The sequence below is a fragment of the Nannobrachium achirus genome (assembly GCF_963921795.1).
Source record: "Nannobrachium achirus genome assembly, chromosome: 22".
Taxonomy (NCBI): Eukaryota; Metazoa; Chordata; class Actinopteri; order Myctophiformes; family Myctophidae; genus Nannobrachium; species Nannobrachium achirus.
This window is the reverse complement of record NC_137829.1, coordinates 580352-600162: the sequence shown is the minus strand read 5'-3', so window position 1 is coordinate 600162 and position 19811 is coordinate 580352. Positions and strand designations below refer to the sequence as shown.

Below are 19811 nucleotides of genomic sequence, written 5' to 3'. Positions count from 1 at the left end.
CCTACCTGACAACACAGATGAATGGACGATTACGTCAAAAAGGATTATCTGGAACGATAGCCATCAGGCAATCGTTATGTAATAACTGTGTCAACACACACCTGGGGTTATTTTTCAGGGTGTTTACTAAGAACTCGTGGAGATCGATCCCAGTGGAGTCTGTGTATTCCTGACTGGAATCTGGGGAGGACAAACAAACAGAAGGGACGAGGAAAAACCAATTAGAGAGAGACACAACAGGGACTGTTTAAAGTCTTTCACGTCTTAACCAATTAAACCTCATATGCTTTGATGACCGGGGCTCCCCAGGGCTCTATACTTGGCCCCCTCTTTTTTTTTTACCTAATGCTAAATCTCTTTGCTGAGAGAGAGAAAAAAAAGATGATCTACAAGCTCACAACACGACATGATGCAGGGCATTGGGGGCTAGTATTGGGTAATGGGTACCAAATCTAAAAATGCCAGGCCACCAAACTGATATTTATTTGGCCACGGACCCCCATCTCAAAATATCTAGTTCCAGGGACCCATCGCTTTGAAAATACATACATTCAAAGATTTGCACACATTTTCCACGACTTTTAAAAAAATAGCAGATCTACAAGCTCACAGCGCGGCACTCGGTGCCGCGCTGTGAGCTTGTATATCTGCTATTTTTCACTGGTTAAAGCATTCAAACAAGGCCCACCTCGGGACAACATCTTCCTGGGAATTCTGTCAGTCTTCTCCAGCTTGTCGTTGCTCTTCTCCTTCTCCTCTTCCTCGTTCTTGTTCAGTGTCGGTGGCTCCTCCTCTTTGTCGAAGGATTGGGTGAGCTGGATCGGAATTTCATCCTACATAATAAAAAACAACAAGAACAAAACACAGTTATTGCATTCTGTAAACCAACCATGGTTCAAATTAGCTTTTGCAAATTTATCACCTTAAATCAATTCTATTTGCCGTTGGAAATCGCAAATGATTAAGTCAGGTGAAACCGATAAAAGATGTGAAACTTTGAAAAGCCAAGATGCTACTAATATAAACCCTGCACGTCGGCATAGCAGCACACAACGGTTACACGTCTCCATTCAGAAACATTGCCATTCAGAAGATTGACTTCCATTATTCTAAATGGAGGTGTCACCTAAACCTAACCTTAAAGGACACTTTATTTTTTTTAAGAGTTAACATTTTAGATTGTAATTAAAGAATATAAAAGATGAGTGTTAAAATTATTTCATTTACTTCTTTCTATTGTTTTAGAGATTCTTATTTCAGTGGCTGGGGGCATGCGTACAAGTGGCTAAATATGTCATTTTACACAAAATAAGCCCATTCCCAAGATACAACGCAACCTTTCATGGTTAGATGTGACTTATGGGGGCAAGAAGTGTTACTGTAAATAGCAATAAAAAAACTGCTGGCTTTCTGTGTCTAAAAATACATATTTAGCCACTTGTACGCATGCCCCCATGCGTAAGCATGCCCCACATTTTAGCACAGTAAATGCGATAAAACAATAGAACGAAGCAAATGAAAACATTTTAACACTCACTTTTTCTTTTTCTCTAATTGCAAATCTAAAATATGAACCCTTGTTGTAAAAAAACAAAGTTGTCCTTTAACCTCAGTGGGGGTATTTCTGAATGGCGATGTTTCTAAGTGGGGGTGTTTCTGAATGGAGGTGTACCCCCGCACAACACGACTGTAGGATCCATCACCATGAGTCGCTAAGATGGCCGCGGTGCCAGAGAGCGCCTGTCTCTGCTCGCTTGTTGTGTTTTTCACCACTCTAGAACCATAACGGTTAGGAGCCCCTCTAGAACCATAACGGTTAGGAGCCCTCTAGAACCATAACGGTTAGGAGCCCTCTAGAACCATAACGGTTAGGAGCCCTCTAGAACCATAACGGTTAGGAGCCCTCTAGAACCATAACGGTTAGGAGCCAGAGGCCTTTCTACCACTCTACAACCATAACGGTTAGGAGCCCTCTAGAACCATAACGGTTAGGAGCCCTCTAGAACCATAACGGTTAGGAGCCCTCTACAACCATAACGGTTAGGAGCCAGAGGCCTTTCACCACTCTAGAACCATAACGGTTAGGAGCCAGAGGCCTTTCTGGTGCAGGAACGTGGTGTGAACCATAACGGTTAGGAGCCAGAGGCCTTTCTGGTGGAGGAACCATAACGGTTAGGAGCCAGAGGCCTTTCTGGTGGAGGAACGTGGTGTGAATTATTACCGGGGGCGGCGGGGGGGTTTGAGGAAAACAAACAAACTGAGAAACGGGTGGAATAAAATAACAGCCACAGTGGAACGGCCTCGGGGGTACAGGTTGGTTCAGGGGGAAAAACGCAACAGTTTATTTACTTCTCTAGTGCCACTTAAAGGACAACTTTGTTTTTTTACAACAAGGGTTCATTTTAGAAAAGAAAAAGTGAGTGTTAAAATGTTTTCATTTGCTTCATTCTATTGTTTTATCGCGTTTAGCGTGATAAAATGTGGGGAGTGCGTACGCATGGGGGCATGCGTATAAGTGGCTATGTTTTAGACACAATAAGCCAGCAATTTCTTTATTGATATTTACAGTAACACTGCTAGCCCCCATAAGTCACATCCAACCATGGAAGGTTGCGTTGTACCTTGGGAATGGGCTTATTCTGTGTAAAATGACATATTTACTGTAGCCACTTGTACGCATGCCCCCAGCCACTGAAATAAGAATCTCTAAAACAATAGAAAGAAGTAAATGAAATCAATTTAACACTCATCTTTTATATATTCTTTAATTACAATCTAAAATATGAACCCTTGTTGTAAAAAAAACTAAAGTTGTCCTTTAAGAGATGCATTGGGCCTCATTCATCAATCTGGTCGTAAATAGGGTGTATTTTTTTCCTTAAATTTCATCTTAAATTTCAGTAAGTCCAAACGTCAGTCAAATTCATCAAGCAGTGTGTATATCCCATTTTGTGCTTATCCACAGGTGTATGTCATGATGAATTTGGACGTAAATTTAAGTGCAAAAACAAGGGTAAAAACGAGAGAGCAGCTTCCATAGTACTTATGGCAGGACCATATATGGTAGAGAGCATGACTAAGCACTTTATGATCTGGGAACCTATTCACACCATAGGCTACTAGAAATGAATCACAACTTAAACTTGGCTATGCTGTTGAACTTAATTGTCTTGTCAAAAAAAAAAAAGAAAAAAAAAGAGAGGGAGAAAGAAAAAAAAAAAAGAATAAGCTGCCTATTTTTTCTTCTCTATAGATCGGCACATTTACAAGGCTACAATTAGTCCTCAATCACAAAATAATAAACATGGGATGGATATTATAATCCTTTTCTACTGAACATTGCCAAAAAGATAATGTTGAAGGAATATACAGTATGAGCTGTGACACGCACTGCTTTCCGATATGGACCAGACCAGCAGGTTGCGAGCTTTATTGATTATTTATCCTATATGTATATACTGAGGGGAAATTCTTTTTTTGGATTAATATTTCAACACTGTCCTGTAAAGCCACATGTATCCTTATCAGACCGAAGGTAAGACTTATTTTGCTTTTGTGTCGTTATGTGTTGATGTGATCAATAGGCCTACAGTAGCCTAATCTATTATAAATTAAAGCCTAATCAGTGGAGGGTCGCGACGCCCCCCACCTTCTCGCCGGCAGACGGAACTTGAACTTGCTGCATATAAAAACTTCAACTTGTCTCGTCAAAAAACAGAGGAAAAAAAGGAAAGAAAAACATATCGGCGACACATTGACAACATAGGATATGAAATACAACTGTTCTGATCCCGCAGATTTCAAAATGGATGCTGAACGTAATGCTCTAATGTATAGAATGTAATAGAATAAAGTGGTTTACAAGGTTCAATCCATCACGGAATAATATTACACAAAACAATTATGTGGAAATATCCACGAAGTGAAACGCTGCTTCATCAGAGGTAAGAATATAGGCTAGTGGCAAATACAGTAGGCCTAGGTAGTGCAGTGGGTCTCAACCAGTGGTCCAGGGACCACAGTGATGTGCTGGGGTTTTCTGGTGGTCTCTTGCCAAACAGACCCTTGGGCCTTTATAGATCCTTAACTCTTTAAAATGAAACCAAATGGACGAGTGCGGGCAGTCATCATGCAGTGCGTGAGTGGTCCCCCTTTGGCGGGCCCATTTGGTTACAAACTCAGTGACAGCTAATCCACGACTGAATATGTAATTGTTTGACAATTGACATATTATTTTATTTTTTAAATACATGTGTTGGCACATGTTGGGCAGAATGGACTAATAAATATTTTATTTGATGTTTGGCACAATTTAAAATTGATTTAGCATGAAGAAAAAAGCATTCTAAATATACACCGTGGGCTGATGGCTTATTTCCCGACCGAAAAAAGCATCCTAAATATAAGCAAAGATTTACACCATGGTCGGAGGTGGTGTATTTTCCATCGTATTTCCAGCACAAATCCAAGACCAAAATACAATGATGAATTTGACCCCCAACTTGAGAATCATCCTAAATGCCGGTAAGAACAAAATATGATCGTATTTTTGGTCTTAAGTGCTTGATGAATGAGGCCCATTGTGTCCAATGCACCTGAAATCAGCCAACAAACGCAACCCGCCACCCACCCACCCCCCCCCCCCCCCCCATCGTTTATGAGACATCTATTTAACACATTCTGTTGTGGCTTAGCGGGGAGGCCTGGGAAAGCCCCCATATGCATGGAGAGTGCCCGGGCGTTAAAGCTTTCTGTCCAAACCGATGCACACAAAGAAGACCCTATGAGGGTGTGAAGGGTGGGGTAGGCACTGCCATTGAATAAGTCTTCAGTTTAAAAAAAGAAAAGAAAAATGCTTTGAGGGGGGAAAAAAAGCCTCATAATGCTTTTCAGAGTCAACACAAGAGTAGAAAGAATAGAACAGAACAAGACAACATGACGTGTGGGGCTGGGAGTAGGGATCTGTTTTTCCTCCCTCTGTCCAGGGACTATACTTAGTAGGGATCTGTTTTTCCTCCCTCTCTCCAGGGACTATACTTAGTAGGGATCTGTTTTTCCTCCCTCTGTCCAGGGACTATACTTAGTAGGGATCTGTTTTTCCTCCCTCTCTCCAGGGACTATACTTAGTAGGGATCTGTTTTTCCTCCCTCTCTCCAGGGACTATACTTAGTAGGGATCTGTTTTTCCTCCCTCTCTCCTGGGACTATACTTAGTAGGGATCTGTTTTTCCTCCCTCTCTCCTGGGACTATACTTAGTAGGGATCTGTTTTTCTTCCCTCTCTCCAGGGACTATACTTAGTAGGGATCTGTTTTTCCTCCCTCTCTCCTGGGACTATACTTAGTAGGGATCTGTTTTTCCTCCCTCTCTCCTGGGACTATACTTAGTAGGGATCTGTTTTTCCTCCCTCTCTCCAGGGACTATACTTAGTAGGGATCTGTTTTTCCTCCCTCTGTCCAGGGACTATACTTAGTAGGGATCTGTTTTTCCTCCCTCTCTCCAGGGACTATACTTAGTAGGGATCTGTTTTTCCTCCCTCTCTCCTGGGACTATACTTAGTAGGGATCTGTTTTTCCTCCCTCTCTCCTGGGACTATACTTAGTAGGGATCTGTTTTTCCTCCCTCTCTCCTGGGACTATACTTAGTAGGGATCTGTTTTTCTTCCCTCTCTCCAGGGACTATACTTAGTAGGGATCTGTTTTTCCTCCCTCTCTCCTGGGACTATACTTAGTAGGGATCTGTTTTTCCTCCCTCTGTCCAGGGACTATACTTAGTAGGGATCTGTTTTTCCTCCCTCTCTCCAGGGACTATACTTAGTAGGGATCTGTTTTTCCTCCCTCTCTCCAGGGACTATACTTAGTAGGGATCTGTTTTTCCTCCCTCTCTCCAGGGACTATACTTAGTAGGGATCTGTTTTTCCTCCCTCTCTCCAGGGACTATACTTAGTCGTGTGACATGATGTACATGCGTATAAATCACGCATAATGTTTACATTAGATTAGAGCATTAACGACTTGTGATTTTTGCAAGTCGACTCGACTCAGTAAAAAGTTGAATTGAAGTCGGCTTTATCGTTTGATGACGTCATCACATCAGACATCACACACGACCCCCCAATTATTTTGGGGGTTCCCCAGATGATTAACTTAATGTGAAACATTGTTTTCTCACTCAACTGTAAACAAACCAACATAAAGTTTAAGTGTACATGTATATACGTATATATATAGAGTCAGACATTGTGAAAATAGCAGATCTACATGCTCACAACGCCTCGCATCTAGAAAGTTTTTTTTTTTTTCTTTTTCAACTTCGACTTTCTCTGGTGGCAGTCGACTTGTGTAATGAAGTCAACTGAGTCGACTTGTCGACTTTTTCGTTAATGCCCTAATTTACATTGGAAGAGGGAAGTATTGTATCTTCTGAAGTTCTGTTGTATTCTACCGATTCAGATACTCATATCTTGAAATTATAACTGCTTTTTAGTTTGGAGATCACTTGACTAGCATTTTTTTGACGACTTTGTCATTCACCCCGCGGCCATCGCTACACCTCCCCCTTATTTTATTTTATTTTTGCAGGTCTGCACTGATCTCAGAAACAGCCCCTATAGACCTTATTCACACCGCGGCCATCTTGGATCACATGACTTCCTGGGATAGCAGCCTGCATTACAAACCATGGAGCGATGGTCCCAAAATATGAGTCCTATTTAACCATTTTCTTTTGACCGAATCGACAAATGGGCAGATGACAACATCAACATCCCCAAAAGGATTAAATAGAAGAGTACATCCACAATATTCATGGTAGTTAGGTTACACTGTTACTCTGTACAAAGACTTGCTACAGTATCTGTGCAGACTAGTGCTTTCTCTGCCATCATATAGTTAATATTACTGTATCGTGATTTTTGCATATTAATCAGGAACAATCTAACAACAAATAGTTAATATGATGGTGGCGCAAGCACTGCACAGATAGCAAGTCTTTGTACACAGTAAGGTTGCAACCTAAATTACCTTAAATATCGTTACCATGGATGTAATCAATCTACTGTAGACCTTCTATTTAATCATTTTGGGGATGTTGATGTTGTCATCTGCCCATTTGTCAATTTGGTAAATAGAACTCATATTTTGGGACCATCGCTCCATTGTTCACAATGGTTTGTAATGGATGTGATCCAAGATGGCCACGGTGTGAATAAGGTCTATGGAATCGTCAAGACTGAAATCAGTCAAAAGGACTGAGAACATTTAATATTTAAGACTAAATATTACTGACAATTTCGTCGCCAAATATAGACTAGACTAAAATGTTAGGGAGGGACTAGTGGAGAAGAGATCCAGTATAACTAAAAGACAAGCCTTTTTAGGTTTGGTTTGCGCTCTGGTGTTGCACTTTGAAAATAGCAGATCAAATGGTGAAATGTTCTGTTGAAAAAAACAAAAAAAAAGCAAAGGAAACGCAACTTGCGTAAGGATGAAATATGGAATACAGCTGGTGAAAGAGAGGGGGAATAACGTCATAACGCAACGTATGTAATAATGTACAGGGTTCCCACACATCTTTACCAATTAATTTCCAAAACTTTTCCAAAACCTTTCCAGAATATTTAACCTGATTTCCAGGACAATATAACAATAATTCAGCTCAATAACGAGTCGCTTACTCCTATGCGCAATGCCCAAAGACAGGTAGTGTATGCCAGTGGTTCTCAACCTTTTCATATTTAAAGAGAGTTGAGTTATTTTGTATAACACGGTTTTATTGTGAAAATAGCCGATCTACATGCTCACAACGCCTCGCAATGTAGATCTGCTATTTTCACAATTTCTGCCTCTAATATTTGACAATTTGGCCAATGTTTAATTTGTCATTTCAGAGGTATTAACAAAATCAATAACCAAAGACGATGCATAGCTATTTTTTTCAGGACCCTTGATCAATTCCAAAACTTTTCCAGTACTGGAAAAATATTTTCCTAATTTCAAATTATTTCCAGGAATTTCATAACCGTGGGAACCCTGTATGTACCTTTCTTTTGTCTGTTTGGACATTATGAGGGTGTTATGACTGTATGTGTGGACATTATGAGGGCGTTATGACTGTATGTGTGGACATTATGAGGGCGTTATGACTGTATGTGTGGACATTATGAGGGCGTTATGACTGTATGTGTTGACATTATGAGGGCGTTATGACTGTATGTGTTGACATTATGAGGGCGTTATGACTGTATGTGTTGACATTATGAGGGCGTTATGACTGTATGTGTTGACATTATGAGGGCGTTATGACTGTATGTGTTGACATTATGAGGGCGTTATGACTGTATGTGTTGACATTATGAGGGCGTTATGACTGTATGTGTTGACATTATGAGGGCGTTATGACTGTATGTGTGGACATTATGAGGGCGTTATGACTGTATGTGTTGACATTATGAGGGCGTTATGACTGTATGTGTTGACATTATGAGGGTGTTATGACTGTATGTGTTGACATTATGAGGGCGTTATGACTGTATGTGTGGACATTATGAGGGCGTTATGACTGTATGTGTTGACATTATGAGGGCGTTATGACTGTATGTGTTGACATTATGAGGGCGTTATGACTGTATGTGTTGACATTATGAGGGTGTTATGACTGTATGTGTTGACATTATGAGGGCGTTATGACTGTATGTGTGGACATTATGAGGGCGTTATGACTGTATGTGTTGACATTATGAGGGCGTTATGACTGTATGTGTTGACATTATGAGGGTGTTATGACTGTATGTGTTGACATTATGAGGGCGTTATGACTGTATGTGTGGACATTATGAGGGCGTTATGACTGTATGTGTTGACATTATGAGGGCGTTATGACTGTATGTGTTGACATTATGAGGGCGTTATGACTGTATGTGTGGACATTATGAGGGCGTTATGACTGTATGTGTGGACATTATGAGGGCGTTATGACTGTATGTGTTGACATTATGAGGGTGTTATGACTGTATGTGTTGACATTATGAGGGCGTTATGACTGTATGTGTGGACATTATGAGGGCGTTATGACTGTATGTGTGGACATTATGAGGGCGTTATGACTGTATGTGTGGACATTATGAGGGCGTTATGACTGTATGTGTGGACATTATGAGGGCGTTATGACTGTATGTGTGGACATTATGAGGGCGTTATGACTGTATGTGTGGACATTATGAGGGCGTTATGACTGTATGTGTGGACATTATGAGGGCGTTATGACCGTGGGAACCCTGTATGTACCTTTCTTTTGTCTGTTTGGACATTATGAGGTCGTTATGACCGTGGGAACCCTGTATGTACCTTTCTTTTGTCTGTTTGGACATTATGAGGGCGTTATGACTGTATGTGTTGAAATGACAGTTGTTGAGACACCAGTGGATGTGGGTTAGGTTTGTGTTGCTGAAGGGTTGGCGGTGGTGGTGCCGACTAGGGATGAGACGATACGCCATATTATCATTTATCGTGATAAAAAAACACTCACGATAATCGTATCGTGGAGATAATTTATCGTGATATCGTCCTCCGTCATGCACTGCAGGATCAATTCACCTTTTATTTGCCGAGCTGCATATCCTGTACCACTTATCCAGTATAATGGATTTTGATTATCGTGATAATCGTGATTTCTTTTGTCGCAATAATCGGGATGATATTTTTGCCCTCTGGTAGTTTGTTTATCCGAATGCACCCTAGATTCTGACAAGTCACGGAAAAGACGGCTCCAATGAACTGCAGCAGCGGGGAATGAGGCATCTCGGTTTTTATATCTATGGTAGGGATGGGACGATAATCATTCTCATTCATCGTGATATAAAACACTCGTGAAATTATTCGCCGTCATGCACTGGGATCAATTCACCTTCTATTTGCCTGCATATCCTGTACCATTTAAACCCTCTATACTTGGTAAAAACATACCTGGACACAAGCCTGGATCTTCAAGCTCACAAGGCCTTGCGCTGTGAGATCTGCTATTGTTTTGGCAAACGCTCCGCCCCAGGATAATGGATTTTGGGGATGTTTTGCTTATCGCGATAATATCGTAAAAATCGCAATTTCTCGTGACATGAAATGTACATATCGTCCGATCCCAGATCTATGGTGCGGACTGCTGGGAGGACAGGGTGGGGGAGGGGGATTACCTGAAGTTCTGGTGGTAGATCAGTGGTAAGAGGGGGAGGGGGACAGGGGGATTACCTGAAGTTCTGGTGGTAGATCAGTGGTAAGAGGGGGAGGGGGATTACCTGAAGTTCTGGTGGTAGATCAGTGGTAAGAGGGGGAGGAGGAGGAGAGGACTCTTCGCAAACAGCCAGGCTCCGAACTAACTTAAACTTTGAGTTAGACTGGGAGGAGGAGGAGGAGAGTGGTGAATGGTTACAGAAGAAGAAAGAAGTCAGGATGGGACAGAGAGATTGTTACAACACCACAAACCAAACCAAGGTGCTATGAGGGACGTATCAAGCGAGAAAAAAATAAAAATAAAATAAACGTTCCCGTGCAATGCAGGCCAAAAAGAAAAGAAAAATGTACACACAAGCAATGAATGTACTTGGTGTTAATCGTTTTATGTCTCTTCAAGAGTTCAAGACTACGTCATGCTCACTCAGTCGTCAATGAGGCAAATGTTGAAAAAATAAATACACGTTAACGATGGGTTAAAATCACTACAACATCGTGATCTAGTGATGGATCTGAACAACGTGCAGACAAGCAGAACCTCCCCCCCCCCCCCCCCCCAGAAATACAAATGAACTGATTCTATGCAAGTCACCCCCCCCTCACGGAAAAGCTAAACAAAACAGAAAAGATAATATAATATAAATGTAATACAAAAAACATTTGGATAAATTTGATTGGGTCCACCAAGCAAAAAAAACAAAACAACAACAACCACCACGTTACAGTCATGCCTCTTGCCACTGTACCTTGGCCCGTTTTCCTGACTGCCCGGGCACGTGCCGCTGTACGGTAGCCAATGAGACAAGAGATGAGACATGATGTCAGCATTGTGTGCAAAGGGTAGAGAGATGTACCGATAACCACTTTTTCCTTCCCAATAATCGATTTCGATACCAAGTGTGTAATTTAAGACAATATAGTGGGGGTCCAGGGACTCCCAGAGTGTACACTTTGTAGACTTGGTACATATTTGTACACTTGGTTCCATTTGCACACTCAGAATTATGAAATTAAAAAAGTTTGAGAACCACTGATTTAGGAATAAATTAAAATTCTGTTAATACCGGTAATAGTTAATGTGCAGCTACAATTTAGTAAAATACTGATGTAAATGGTACAGTAAGAGTGTATAACAGTTATGTAGCTGTAAATGACATGATATCATCATGTGATAAATGACATCGTATGGGATCAGTATACTGGCATGCTCTCTGAAACTGATACCAGCATCTCAGATAGTATCAGTTCAACTTTCTTGGGAACCTTGTTTCGTTCTTGCGAACCGGCTTGCGTTTCTACCAGATTGAACCAGAGCCAAGGATTTGGCTCTGGAACCACAAAAACCAAGGATTTTGTGGTTCCAGTTCTGAACCAACTTTTACGGTTCGGGACCAACTCCGGTTCTCGGTGGAAAAGCACACCTCTGGTTCATCCCATAGGCGGGAGGAAGAACCCGAACCGGTTCTTTGCTCTTTGCTAGTGTCGGTATCGGAACAACTCTAGGCCCGAGGATGTCATGTAGACCATTCAGGTCTACATGACAAACTAAAATACAAAAACAGGTCCACTAAAAAAATAAAGGCGACCAGTGAAACTATGGCTTTTGAAAAACCTCTGTCAAAAACATTGGTAATCGGTCATAGGTCATCTTGGTCGGGTGCGAGCCTTTACATTGTGATGGATTTAGGGATGGTACGATACATGATATTATCGCTTATCGTGATAAAAAAAAAACACTCACGATCATCGCATCGTGGAGATTTGATTTATCGTGATATCGTCCTCCGTCATGCACATTCACCTTTTATTTGCTGAGCTGCATATCCGGTACCACTTAAAACTTCTATAATTGGTAAAAGGTACTTATACTTTCTTGATACAGTCTTTTTTTCACTCTATCAAATGTCTTTGCCAAAAAATAACCGACCAATAATCGTGATATGACATTTTCATATCGTCCCATCCGTAGTCACAATGCCCCTTTCTCTCCACCTTGTGTGCAGCAAGCCGTGTCAAAACTGCAAAATGTAGGAGACAGATGGCTGCAAAGACATGTGTTCCGCCTCCCATGAACCACCAGCCCCCCCCCCACCCCCCCAGGAGTGACATGGGAGAAGTTTGTGGATAAGCTGGGATTTCAGACAGAGAGTATGTGCCTTCCTCCTCCTTGCGGAGTGGAGGACTGCTGGCAGGCTGGAGAAGGCCTGTGCTCTCCTCTCCTCTCCTCTCCTCTCCTCTCCTCTCCTCTCCTCCCCTCTCCTCTCCTCTCACGCTCCGACTGCCACGCTATTGGACCGACTCGTCAGGAGGGCCGTCTCTTGGAACATAAAAAGGGCTCGGTGCTCTCTCATACGACAACGACACCGAGCCAAGCGACATGTCATGCCGCGTCGGTGGTGGGGAGAGATGACGGGCTGATCGCTCGCTACCCTGTCAGTAGGGATGGGACGATAAGCGATATTATCGTTTATCGTGATAAAAAACTCACGATTATCGTATCGTGGAGATTTAAATTATCGTGACATCGTCCTCCGTCATGCACTGGGATCAGTTCACCTTCTATTTGTCGAGCTGCATATCCGGTACCACTTAAACCCTCTATAATTGGTAAAAGGTACTTATAATACTTGATACAGTCTTTTTTCACTCTCTATCAAATGTCTTTGCCAAAAAATAGCCGATCTACAAGCTCACATCGGCTATTTTTTGGCACATGTTCCGCCCCAGGTAAATGGATTTTTATTATCGCGATAATATCGTAAATCGCGATTTCTTTTGTCACAATAATCGTGATATGAAATTTTCATATCGTCCCATCCCTACCTGTCAGCTGAGAGGAGAGGACGACTGGGGGGGGGGGGGGAATGAGCGTTGGGACGCTTGCGGCGCGCACCCCTCCTTTCCTCTACACCCCCCCACAACCTTCAACCATATAATAACCGGGTGGAGGCTTTTTTTTCTTCTTCTTCTTCTCAGGTTCTCATAACTCAATTATCTGACAATTGATTGGTTGTGCTTCACACGGAGGTTCCCCAAGGGCCCCTCCGCACTGCGTTGTATCGGAAAGCAATTATTTCTCCTGCTCGACTCCGCTTGCCATTACAAAGCCCAATAATGCCCCCACCTTGCCCCCTTCACAAGCCCCCCCCCCCGCCCCCCCACCCCCAACCTCTCCTAGCACATATACCTTTAGTTCATTCCCATGACACCAAACCAAGCCCCCCCACACTTCAACTGACACTGCACTCCAATAAGGAAATTGGAGTGGCTGAGAGAGAGTTGATTGAGGTTGAGTTATAGAGGTGGGAAAGGAACGGGCGGGGGGGGGGGGGGGGGGGGGGTTGAGGCAAATGTCGAGGGGGAAAAAATGGGCTGACAGGCGGGGGACCATGGGGAAAGGGGAGAACGCACCATACGGCCCGACGCGTGAAAAACTGATTCTATTTTATTACCTGACTTTCGTCCTTGTCTTGGCAGCAGCCGGCGTCGTCTCCTTCGGGCTGCGACGGCGGCTGAGCCAGCGGCTGGCTGTGAGCTGCCGGGGGAGGGGGAGGGGGCGGCGACTGGGCGTCGGCCTGAGGCGGGGCTTCTTCTTGTGGCTCCTCCCCCCTGCGGTTGGTGCTCTTGGCGGCGCGGTGGTGGTTCTCCTCCGTCTCCAGGCCTCTCATAGTGGGGTGGTGGTTCTCCTCCGTCTCCAGGCCTCTCATAGTGGGGTGGTGGTTCTCCTCCGTCTCCAGGCCTCTCATAGTGGGGTGGTGGTTCTCCTCCGTCTCCAGGCCTCTCATAGTGGGGTGGTGGTTCTCCTCCGTCTCCAGGCCTCTCATAGTGGGGTGGTGGTTCTCCTCCGTCTCCAGGCCTCTCATAGTGTCGCTGGTCTCTTTTACAGTGACAGGATCAGACATCCTCATTAGAGAAGGCTACTGGGAGTGTCTGCCAGGAGCTGGAGACCTGGAGAGAGAGAGAGAGAGAGAGAGAGAGAGAGAGAGACAGCGTTCATTTTGACATCAAAGTTAGACTTAGTTTTCGTCATAAGGGGAACACACAACGGACGCGGGCGGCTGCGCAGCGTCGCGTCGAAGTATTGACGCGTGTGAAGTGCCACGCGGTAACACCAACTGGATGTGGTGCTTCGCGGCCAAAAGTTGCGTTCTGGCGGACATTGATGACATCTAATACGCGATTTTACACTTGGTTGCAAGATGGAAATAGAAAATGCTTTGATGCATCGTTAAGTTGTATTGTAGATCTGCTTTTATCAGAGCGCAACAGCCAATGCAACCAAACATACCGTACAATGACCTTTCTTTGAGTTCTACTGGATCTCTTCTCCACTAGTCCCTCCCTGACGTTTTACATTAGTCTTTATTTGTTGACAAAATTGTCGATATAGGCCTATATATTTTCATCGTAGTTTAGTTTTTATTTAGTTCGTATTCAGTGAGTGAGATGGAAAGTGGCGCTGTGCTAATGATAAAGTGTGGGCATCTTAAAACCCTTCCATTAACACGTTAAAGAGTGAGACGCACTTCGTGAGTGGCACCACAGCACTCCCCCCCTGATCACGCCGAAGCACCGGCGACAGCATCTGGTGCCACGTCAGCGGGCCCAGATGGCACGTCGATCTGCCACGGCGCTGCCAGGCCCGGCTGTGCCTTCACCCCCAAGACACTGACACTCCCATATGCGGTCCTCGGCTGTGGACGGCCGGCCGAGCGGCCAGCCAGCCAGCCAGCCAGCCAGCCAGCCAGCCAGCCAGCCGGTCCCTGGGGACCCGTCTCCTCCTTATCGTGGAGGGTGGGTGTGGAGTAGGGATGGGACGATAAGAAAATTTCATATCACGATTATTGTGAGAGAAGAAATCGCGATTTACGATTTACGATTATCGCAATAATCAAGATCCATTGACCTGGGGCAGAACATTTGCCAAAAAATAGCAGATCTACAAGCTATTTTTTGGCAAAGACATTTGATAGAGAGTGAAAAAAAGACTGCATCAAGTATGTATATTATAATTACCTTTTACAAATTATAGAGGGTTTAAGTGGTACCGGATATGCAGCACGGCAAATAAAAGGTGAACTGATCCCAGTGCATGACGGAGGACGATGTCACGATATATTTATATCTCAACAATAAAATTATCGTGAGTGTTTTTTTATCACGATAAACGATAATATGGCTTAGCTTCCCATCCCTAGTGTGGAGGGAGGAACTGGCTAGAGAAGCTGTCTCTCTCCCCTTTGTCATCTCTCATATCTGGCAACCTGTCAGCAGCGCGCTGGCATCCCAGTCATCTTGCCTCGCCACCGGTCTTTCGCTCGGTTTGCGTCTGATGCCTTGTCCGGCTTCCGTCTATTCGAGACTGGTCATCACTGGACTGGCTAATGCTCTGTTCAAAGATGATAGTCACTGGCACAACGCGTGTGTGTGTGTAGTAGGGATGGGACGATATGAAAATGTCATATCACGATTATTGTGACTAAAGAAATCGCGATTTACGATATTATCGCAATAATCAAGATCCATTGACCTGGGGCAGAACATTTGCCAAAAAATAGCAGATCTACAAGCTCACAACGCGTCGCATTGCGACACGTTGTGAGCTTGTAGATCGGCTACTTCTTGGCAAAGACATTTGATAGAGAGTGGAAAAAAGACTGTCAAGTATGCATAATATAAGTTCCTTTTACCAATTATAGAGGGTTTAAATGGTACTGGATATGCAGCTTCGCAAATAAAAGGTGAATTGATCCCAATGAATGACGGAACACGATATCACGATAAATTAAATCTCCACGATATGTGTTTTTTATCACGATAAACAATAATATCACGTATCATCCCATCCCTAGTGTGTAGTGATGTAAAGTAACTTTTACCTGCATTTACTCAAGTAATGTGCCCAAGTACACGTTTGAGAAATTTCAATTACCAATACTTTGTACTTCTACTCCAATAATTCTCAGATGCAAATATTGAACTTTTACTCCACTGCGATAAATTTGAGAACTTTAGTTACTGGTTACTTACTTACAAAATATAGAGTGACCATTTCAGCCCTTTACATTTCGGCACATTTGAAAACATCCAATCTAAAAGCCCCACAATGCGCCACGATGCAAAGCTTGTAGATCTGCTATTTTCAAAAGATTTTAACACAATTGCTGCCTAATGCAACTGAAGTCATGTTAACTCAAATCCAACACTGGATGGCGCTGTTTACTAGCCGTATGGTCACCCATATGTTTTGACTGGGGGCACATCGCCCGATGACGTCATCGGCCACACAAATGCCTCTCTTTTTAAAGAAAATAAATAATAAGAAAATAAAGGAAAACACACACGTTAGTGTCTATGGGGACTTGGGGAGTGAGTCTGGGAGCAGAATGCACTCAGACGGCTGCATCTTTCACATTGCACCCTCGCGGTCGGAAAAGGAATATTTTCAGATTATGTTCGTCTAATGAATCCTCCATCCTCGCGTACACGGATGCGGGGAAATCCCGCTATTTCTATGTCCCAATATTTCGACTACGGGTGTCGGCAGCTTAGCTAATCACCAGCGTCAGGGTTACTGAGGTCAGGGTTTGGGTTAGGTTTAGGCATAGAGGTTAACATTCACCAGCGTCGGCAGGTTAGCATTTCACCAGGTTAACATTCACCCGCGTCGAAAAATACTGGGACGTAGAACAAAGGTTTATGTCGAAATATTGACACGCTCCCCACGGATGCAGGAAGGGGTGGGCAATGAATTCTGCAATGAATTTCTGTATTAACAATTCAACAGGACTTTTTATAAGGCTCCCTCATTGTATCATGATATATATACGATATCTCTGAAAAGGCATATCGTGGAGACATTGGAGAGAGGGCGAGATCATTTAGCGACCTACAACTGGGTTGCAACCTGGTCGGTTGTTTTCAGCAACCGGGTCGTTAACGCTAAATCTACCGACTGGGTTGCTAAATCACCGACCGGGCCGCAAAATCACCGACTGGGTCGGTAAATCACCGACTAGGTCGCTAAATCTACCGACCGGGTCGCTAAATCTACTGACCGGGCCGGTAAATCACCGACTGGGTCGCTAAATCTACCGAACGGGCCGCTAAATCACCGACCTGGCCAGGTCGGTGATTTTGCAGCCCGGTTGGTAGATTTTGGGTCGCTAAATCTACCGAACGGGCCGCTAAATCACCGACCTGGCCCGGTCGGTGATTTTGCAGCCCGGTTGGTAGATTTAGCGACCCGGTCGGTAGATTTAGCAACCCAGTCGGTAGATTTAGCGACCCGGTCGGTAGATTGTCGGTAGATTTAGCGACCCGGTCGGTAGATTTAGCAACCTGGTCGGTGAAAACTACCGACCAGGTTGCAACCCAGTTGTAGGTCGCTAAATGATCTCGCTCCTACTGAGACATTGTGTCGTCTCAATGATATTCATCACCATACCGCCCACCCCTAGATGCACGTTGCGCGAGCTTACCAACGGTGCTGCTGCTGAGTGCTGGGCCTGCGGTGGTGGCGCGGCGGCGCCAGAAGAGAGGTGGCGCCAGAGGAGAGGTGGCTGCTGAGGCCCGCGGGGTCCCTGTGAGTCGTGCTGCCGTGGCGGTGGAGGTGTCGGTGCGTGCGGCGGTCACCCTGCTGGCTCGTCGTGGTGTTGCGCGTTCTGCTGGAAGCCCTGAGGAAGAGGCCCATGTCCCCGTCACCAGCGCTGGCTCCAGCTCACAACGGCGTCGGCCTCTGGCAAGCCTCTCATGCCCCTTAGTGACCTGCAAAGCGTAAGAAAAGGGAGAGAGAGAGAGGGGGCGGGGGGGGGGGGTTTAGGTCAGTGGTTTTCAACCTTTTTCGTATCAAGGTCCTTTTATTTATTCGTCATTTGCGCCACGGGAACAACATTTGGTGAGATTTAGCCTCTCAGAACCAAAACTTCAAATATTTTCTTATCGTTGGATACGATTTTGTCCACAATTCCATGCTGTATTGATGTTGGTACCATAGGAGAGATACATTGTCTAATTCACCCTTTGTTAGGCTTCTGGCTCCATCTGCTTTGTCCCGCCTTGGTTCCGCCTTTTTTAACTCATTGAGTGCCAATCCCGAACTAGTTCGGCTTTATTAGCGTATCGCAGAGTGCCGATCCCGAACTAGTTCGGCTTTAAAAAAAAAAAAAAAAAAATTGAAACATTTTTTTTTGAATTTTTTTTTTTTTTTTTTGGACCCCATCAAATCTGGTGAACATGATTTCAATCGCGATTTTGCATGTTCCACCCCATACAACCCCATCTAACATACAGGGCAGCCATTTTTGTTTACATAACATGTAAAACATAATGGCCATTATCTCAAGAATGCCTGAACGGATTTCCAATCGGATTTTTTTGTTTGAAAGCTGTGAACAAACTGCACAAATCCACTCCAATGCAATCCAGGATTGCATTGGATTTTTTAGAGCTCATTCTTCTATGTTTTTTCCCATGCATGAGGTGTGCAAGGTTTAATCGTGGCTAAATTGCAGAAAATAGATCTTCTAAAATGCTTGGTAGCCAATAGCTAACTTCAAGCTAACTTCATCCTCTTCCTGTACATGCACAAAGGAAAGTGTTCAGGCAAGTCATGGCTGCAGGGCTTCTGCATATACCAGCATATCTCTATGGGATTTTCTATGGCCACTGGGCGCCCTCTAGTGGTGAACGGGGTGGCACTCAAAGAGTTAAGTTGAATTTACTAAAACCAAATTTTTGGAGAAATACAAACATTTAAAAACATGCCGAGTCACTATACTGCCACTGAGCAGCTCCGTTTATGCCCATATATGAGTCATTCTAGGGCGAGGTCGCATGTCACCCTGAGGTCGCATGTCACCCTGAGGTGTCTTACTAGTAGAGGGTTTAAGTGGTACCGGATATGCAGCTCGGCAAATAAAAGGTGAATTGATCCCAGTGCATGATGGAGGACGATATCACGATAAATTCAATCTCCACGATACGATTATCGTGAGTGTTTCTTATCACGATAAACGATAATATCGCGTATCGTCCCATCCCTAATTTTCTCTCCCCCCCCCCCCCAATCTCCCATGGTTCCCAGCCAGCCACCAGTACAAGAGGCTGTCTCTGAAGGCTAATGTTTCCATATCCCCGCTCCCCTCGCCCCTCTAAGCCCATGTGCTCTGTGAAGTTAAGAGAGCTGGCAGCCGCTGGAAAACTCCGCTGTCTCGGAGAGAGAGAGAGAGAGCCGCTTGCCCAGGGGCGATCAAGCGTTCAGAGAGGAAGTTCCCATGTCGGAGAGGTGTTGCCGGGGAAGGTCAAGTAGACGTGCAAGGCTAGCAAGCACCGTGATCCGGTTTAACAACATAGCTGGGCACTCTGTGCTCTGCTGGTTTCATGGGCCAATCAAAGTGGTGAAGTCTATCTGCCCTTAAACCCCTGCCAAACTTTTTATCTGGCTTGATGCCATAAGCGATAAGCTCTATATTTCAGTGCAGCCTGCGTCCACTAGAGATGGGACGATATGAAACATTAATATCACGATTATTGTGACAAAAGAAATCGATTTACGATATTATCGCGATCATCAAAATCCATTATCGTGG

At 44.1% G+C, this 19811-nt stretch overlaps 1 protein-coding gene across 1 annotated transcript in view; it reads right to left on the bottom strand.

Annotated features, from left to right (window-relative positions):
* LOC308308142 (R3H domain-containing protein 1-like) overlaps positions 1-19811 on the bottom strand; it is a gene marked incomplete at its 3' end in the record, with an annotated part of 127372 nt that overhangs the window by 56549 nt on the left and 51012 nt on the right. Inside the window, exons 2-5 of the mRNA XM_080753507.1 lie at positions 17703-17988; positions 13674-14169; positions 689-833; positions 102-180 (exon numbers count right to left, since the gene is read on the bottom strand). Coding sequence (XP_080609633.1) covers positions 102-180; positions 689-833; positions 13674-14129 — 680 coding nt within the window. The 5' untranslated portion in view covers positions 14130-14169; positions 17703-17988. The remainder of the gene's footprint in view (positions 1-101; positions 181-688; positions 834-13673; positions 14170-17702; positions 17989-19811) is intronic.